Raw genomic sequence first — 6,986 nt, forward strand, 5'->3', positions numbered from 1 at the left:
AAGCATGACAAAAAATTAGGATTGAAGAAAATAGAAACATTAACAAAATGTTCCTTTCTTTATTGAGTCCATTTATAGTTTTACATAAGTTAAATTAGATTAGAATCAATCACTAATGCAATGTTTATTCCGCTGCCAGTATAAATATATTATGCTTTAGTTTCTTTCTTCCAATTTTTCAGATTTTAGATGCAGGGAAATTCTTGCATCCTCTGGGTTTCTTCAAAATGGAATTCTGTTAGGCCTGAGGGTTTCATGACAGAATAAATTGTTTAGCAAACTTCAATAGATTATTTTATGGATTCCGCTGTGCTCATGCTAGGAGTCCAAGTTTTCATATAATTAAGGTTACAAATGGTCAAAATATCAATGCAATTCTTTTAAATCAATGAAAAAACATATTATAGAGAATTTCCATACCCTAGAGCTCTGCCCCATTGTATTATGCAATTCCATTCTAGGTGTAGTATACATGGACCCTTGGGACAATCCCTAGGTCATTTATCCCTGCTCCTTCTAAACATAATTTTTTATATCTTTACCCTTGGGACGACCTATTTTAATTAAGAATAAAGTACCTTTTGGGTCCTCAACAAAAATTACGGGGTACATTTTAATCTCTTATAAAAAAAAGTCGACTTGTGGTCCCGCTGGAATTCAAAATAGATCCAGTTAGTCGAAATCGTAGTCCCTCTAAAATTCAAAGAAGACCCACGTTAGTCCCTTAAAAGGTCTAATATCGGTCTATTTTGAATTTCAGAGGGACACAAGTCGACTTTTTTTTGTAAGAGATTAACATGGGCTCTGAAATTTTCGTTGAGGACCCAAAAGGTACTTTACTCTTTAATTAATAGAGTAACTTGACAATGTTTAATCTGAACACCCAACAGTTCAAACTTCAAAGCCCAAAGCACTCTTATTTTAGATCTACATTTTCCTTTTCATGGTTTCAAACTTTCAGTAATAAATATTCAATCTACCTACACATGACTGACATTATATGATTGGCACTATCCTTAGAGAACTGCACTAAAATTTGAAAATGAAGGAAACAGTTTCCAATGGGATTTTCCACTAATGCTTCAACTTTCAAGCTTCAATTCAATTCAATTCTAACATGTACTAAAGACTGAAAAGGTGAAACAAGAGCGAAGTGCAAATATAAATTCTAAAGCATAAAAGTCATAAAATTCTAAAGACAAGAAAAGGGCTACTACTTTGAAGTAGTAAAGCTATTGTCAGTATATCACAATATCACATAAAGATCCTGTGAAACAGAGTTAAACTTTATTCTTTCTTTGACAGCCCCAAAAAATGCAGGTCACGAATTTGTTTAAATTTAGGGTTGGATGCAAAGGGGAATTATGGAAATGGATTAGGTAGGTTTATGGGATAAAGGGTTTGTTTGAGAGGAGTCCACCTCCATGGATTCCCCTCTGCAATGGATATAATCATAAAGCCACATTCATGCCTTTGCAAAATCAAAACAAAAATAAAAGGAACAAATCTCATCCATGTAAGAGAAGATTGTCTCTCCATTCATCATCAAAACTACGAAATATCAAACAAAGTGCAATAACAACATTGTAATTAACTTATTATAACCTCAAAATTCAACAAAAAAATCCATAATTTATCACAACAAAAATCCAAAACAATTGGACTCAGAGTAAGTGCATCTGTCAAGTGACCCTCCATAGAATTTTAAACACCCCTTCCCCCATTTTTTTTCTTTCACTGCAAACTAATTGAAAGAAAGACAAGATTACAGTTTCAGTAATCTAGAAAAAAAAATACAAAATAAGGAAAATTAATTCATCAAATTCATTCAATGCATTCCATTCTCATTGCCCCCATAAAACACCAACCATTGAACCCTCACCTAAGACTGTCTCCTCATGCGCTTCCTTAACTTCTGGTACTTATGCTTGTTCATCTTCTTCTTCCTCTTCTTCTTCACGCTATCAGCCCACACGGTTCGAGAATCTTCCAAACCAGGGTCCTCAACCTCAGGGAAGCAAAACCCACTTGCCAAAATGGGTTTTGAAGAAAACCCAAAAGGGAAACTGGGAAAGATCACGGTTGAACATGACGAAGATTCAAAAGGCAAGGGCTCCATAACTGGACTTGGTTCGGTGGTGGGTCGGTGACATTCTCGATGAAGAGAAACGATTGGGTTAGGTGCTTGCGAGGGGTTAAAGCCATTGATGAATCTTGTTGTGGGTGGTAGTGATTTTCTCAGCAGCTTCTGAAGCGCCGAAGCCATTGAAGAATCGAAGAAAAGTTCCAAGGTCAGGGTTTTGGGACAGTGTCACCAAACCAAACATAAGCAACAAGGATTGGTGTTTCTGTTCGTGTTTGGTTATTGGTATATAGTTGTTCTTTCCACTCCCTACACCAGGTTTAGTACTATCCCTGCTTCCAATTCGTTGTGGGAGCAAAATTTCACTATTATCCTTGCTACCAAGTTTGGAAAAAAAAAAATATTATTTTATGGGATAGTTATTCTTTCTTTTTTTAGTACATATGTGATATATTATTTTATTTTATTTTTTTATACATACCACTATCCAACATATTTAGATCAAAATTTTAACTAATGAGATTCTGATCTAACGGTGTTGGAGATTGATAGACAAAATAGACATGAATTAGATAGAATAATATATTCCTTATTTTATTATTAGAATTTTAAAAGGAGTACATTTTAACAATATAAATGTCAAGTGTATTGTTCAAGATTGGAAATTGATGTGATTATTTAAAAAAAAAATTAATATATTTTTTCATAATCTTGACTATATACAAATGATTTAATAGTTAAAATTAAGTAATTGTTTTGAATTAAAATATTGAAGATTTAATTTTTAAATAATTAATATTAAAATATTGATGGTTAAAGAATCCATTTACATTAGTTTTGTTTCTGCAAAGCGATTTTATAAAAATTAATTTGTTTGATATTAATAATAGTTCACTTTTCACTACGTCTTTAATAAGGTAATATTCGTTAAGACTTTGAAAAAAAAGGATCTAAGTAACGAAAAAGTAATATTATGACACAATTCCAAGTCATGACTAGCGCAGGGACTAATGTCGAATAATCTGACAAACCTATATAATACAAGGTTTTAGTTTTATCCTTTAACATAACACAACAAACTTTCCTACCCTCACAACATTTTGTGGGACCCACATTTTTTAAAACAAAAAAATAAATAAAAAATTATGACACGCAAAACGAATCTCTATAACATTACACAATCACTTTTCCTACAACATAACAATCATAAAACCCATAATACAATGATATTTTTGAGTAAATAAGAATTTAATAGGATGTATTTGGATTTAGCAAGTTTACAGTAAATCATGTTAACAGAAATAGTGGATCAACTCTAGATTAATAGTCTATAAGACTTCCATAGTTCCATACAAAGTGTATGATAACCAAATGTAAGCCTTGATCACATACACAATGCATCGGGTTCACCAACGATAATTAAAATAAAATCCCTTAATTAAATCAAATGAATGGAATCAAAAGTTAAATCCTTATACTTTACTTGCAACAATATACAACTATGATTTGGGTGAATTGTTTTGTAATGAAGCTTTGTAAGCCAATAATAAAAATTATAATAAATAGGACTTGACCAGATATAAAAATATATTTAAATCACCTAAAGCTTAGTGATTCTCAAATTATCGGTTTTATCAAAATCAATTTATTTATAGAGAAGAAATTCACATTTTACCAAAATTTAAAAAATATTTCAAGTGGGTGTATACTCACAAAAATACAATAGGTTCCCGTCTAAGAGGGTTCTTTCACCTGTGACAATTTTAAGCTCCTCACCTGTAAAATAGTTCGATCACCAGTGGCGGAGCCAGCTCATTCATTGAGCTAGGGCCAACAAAAATTTAAGTGAGACCTAACATTAAATTTTATCGAGAAACTTAACCACAATTTTTTGAATTTTTGCCTGGGCCAAGGTCCCACCCTTCTCCTAAGTGGCTCCACCACTGGCGATCACAATGTTAGACTTCCTACCTATAATTGCCTGATGCATTATTCGTGTGGACAATGTTTATATTTTTATTTCTTTATTATATAACTTGTTTTGAAACCTTATATGTTATTAATCTATAAGTTCTTTGTTACCAAAAAAAATAAAAAAAATCTAAAGGTTCTTATTATTTCTATAAGCTCTTGATTAATTGTAATGTTTTGATAACCTGAATATATTATGAAGATAATTAGGCTTGAAAGACTAATTGGTGATAAGATTAAGTTTAGTCTATGCATCGATCATGAATCTCAGATTGGGTCTAGACAAAATTGGTTTTAGGGGGATGACTTTTTTAGAACATTGTCGCTAACAATATTAGATATTGGTGCACCTTGATTTATTTATAAAATGGGAGCCTGATTGATTTATATTTATAGGTAGGAAGTCTAACATTGTGATCGCCAGTGGCAGAGCCACTTAGGAGAAGGGTGGGACCTTGGCCCAGGCAAAAATTCAAAAATTTGTCACGTTTTGAACATGGCTAAATAATTGTGGTTAAGTTTCTCGATAAAATTTAATGTTAGGTCTCACTTAAATTTTTGTTGGCCCTAGCTCAATGAATGAGCTGGCTCCGCCACTGGTGATCGCACTATTTTATCAGGCTCGCTAATGATAAGTAAAACAGACTCTGAATCAAATTGAATGAGTGAAATCAAAAGTTAACTCTTTGACTTTCATGCAAAAACATACAATCACCGTCAAAGTGATTTGCTATAATTATCAATGAGCAAATAATGAAAACTATAATAAGCGAGACTTGGCAAGACATAAAATCAATATTTAAGTCAAACTATAAACATGAGAGATTTTCAAATTGTTGTTTATAACAAATCATTTCAAAACTAACACTTTGATGAAAGTTTAGGGTTGAAGAGACTATTGTCCATGAATGATGCTTTCATTGGGAAGCTTGCTTGACTAATTTACACTTATCCTATGTAGCACCGATACGACACGTGACACGACACGACACGACACTCCGACACGTCAATCCTAGAAAATTATGAATTTCGACACGTTGGGACATGTTTTAATATTAAATAATATTTTTAATTTATATAGTGTATATTTCATTTAAGATTTAATAATTTAACAAAAAAATGAAACTAAATTAATAATACCCATCAACACATTATAAAGATGGAAGCTTTAATAAAAAATAAGAACTGAGATGAGAGAGATATAATATCATATAGAGAGATCAAATCATATTAGAGAGAGATCAGAGAGAAGGAGATACAACAAGAGCATAATAGGAATTGACAACAATGAATGATGCTGAGATGATATCTTATTTACTTAAAGAGAAAAAAGACAAAAAAAAAAATAAAATTGATATGATCAGGTGGAAGCTTTATTAATATATTTTGATTTTTTAAAAAAAAAAAAATTAAAAAAATTTAAAAAAAAATACGAAAATGTCATTTGACCGTGTCGGACACGGTCAAATTCGCGTGTCGGAATGGTCAACGTGTCGGAAAAAGTTGACCGCGTGTCCGACATCGTGTCGGAGCGTGTCGCCCGAACACGACTCTTCCTGCTTTTACAAGTGTCTGTGCTTCCTTGCACTTATCCCCACAGAGTTATGGGTCCAAGTTCTCTGTACCAAGTATAACACTCATGGAGATTAAACTAATATTTTCCAAGCTAAAAATGGAGACTCTAGACTATGGAAGCATATAGGTACAATATGGAAGAAGATTGAAGAACATCTTACCTGGGAAATTGGTAATGGTTGTAGCATTTAATTCTAGCATGATAAGTAGATGCATCAATTTGTTAAGCTTATTGATCATGTTTCAAGACCTATCCCTTAGGAAGAAGTGGGAAAAATGGTGGACTATATAGATAGTCATGGAAATTGGAAACTAGAAGCAACATCTGAATGGCTCCCTGAGAATATCATTCTTCTCATCAGAAGCCTACTCCCTCCTAACCATCATGATAGGCTAGACCACATTGGATGGAATACAGCCAACACTGTAGAGATATCAATCAAAGGGTTATATGGGGTGTTAAATGGTTTGGATTGTGACCAACATGAGAACTCGATTGTAAATGTTATTTTCCTAAATGTGGGCTCTATTTTTTTTGTTGGTCTTTTCTAATTGGTATTGGCCCAATGATATTGCTACTGATATATGCCATTTAACGTTTTTGAGGCCCATGAAATGTGGTTATCTGGTTTAGTTAGATAGTAAGCAACACAAAAAGAAAAAACACTGCAGTTTGGCATATATGATGCCTTAATATCTAATGACCTCTGGTGACTCATTGATGATGTCGCATAATTTTCTTGATACTCTGATAGCTCTCTTGTTTCTCTGTTACTCTCTCAAAAAGCTCTTGTCAGGCGGGTCTATGGGGAAGTCCGTGGCGAGACGTGGTGTCGGACTCACTTGATGTACTTGGAGTAACTTGGCTCATTGGTGGTGGTCCCCCGCCACAGGCTTTTCCCTGGACCCGCCTGACAACTCTCTTTAGGGTTTGTGAGAAAGAGATATTTTTGTCAAAAAATCTTGCTCTTAGAGTGGTTATTTCGATTGGCTATTTTGGAGAACCTTGTTCATCGCGACAAGGTGAACATTTTGATAGGTACAATTTCATGTTTGTTGCTCAAGGACAGGAGTGGCCAATCTTGTGAGGAAGATCGTTGAAGCTGCTGGTGGAGAGCTTGTAGATCATGTATAAGGAACTACATTTTTGGTGCTGGTTCACGAAGATTGATGATATCTACTCAACCTTGTGATCTGATTTCTTGTTTAGTGCTTACTGTTCTTGAATCTTGATGTTTGTTTTATCAAGTTTCTGTAGTTGATGATCTATTGATGTAATGGTTTCTCCATATGCCTTAATTTCTCTATCATTGTATCTGTATGCTATAACTCTGTACCTGTGATTCTTGATTTCTGA

General features: G+C 33.4%; 1 protein-coding gene across 1 annotated transcript; it reads right to left on the reverse strand.

The window, feature by feature from the left end:
* Window positions 1–1,589: 1,589 nt before the first annotated feature.
* LOC133316311 (uncharacterized) lies at window positions 1,590–2,362 on the reverse strand. Its single transcript, XM_061518050.1, has one exon. It carries the CDS (start codon window positions 2,264–2,266, stop codon window positions 1,883–1,885), a length of 384 nt encoding a protein of 127 aa, XP_061374034.1. The 5' UTR covers window positions 2,267–2,362; the 3' UTR covers window positions 1,590–1,882.
* Window positions 2,363–6,986: the final 4,624 nt, after the last annotated feature.

The sequence above is a fragment of the Gastrolobium bilobum genome, unplaced genomic scaffold (assembly GCF_033153095.1).
Source record: "Gastrolobium bilobum isolate Gb01-03AN ecotype WA unplaced genomic scaffold, APGP_CSIRO_Gbil_v1 utg20096, whole genome shotgun sequence".
Taxonomy (NCBI): Eukaryota; Viridiplantae; Streptophyta; class Magnoliopsida; order Fabales; family Fabaceae; genus Gastrolobium; species Gastrolobium bilobum.

Coding starts and splice junctions, on each gene's coding strand:
- LOC133316311 (XM_061518050.1), bottom strand. CDS start 2,266: ATGGCTTCGGCGCTTCAGAAGCTGCTGAGAAAATCACTACCACCCACA.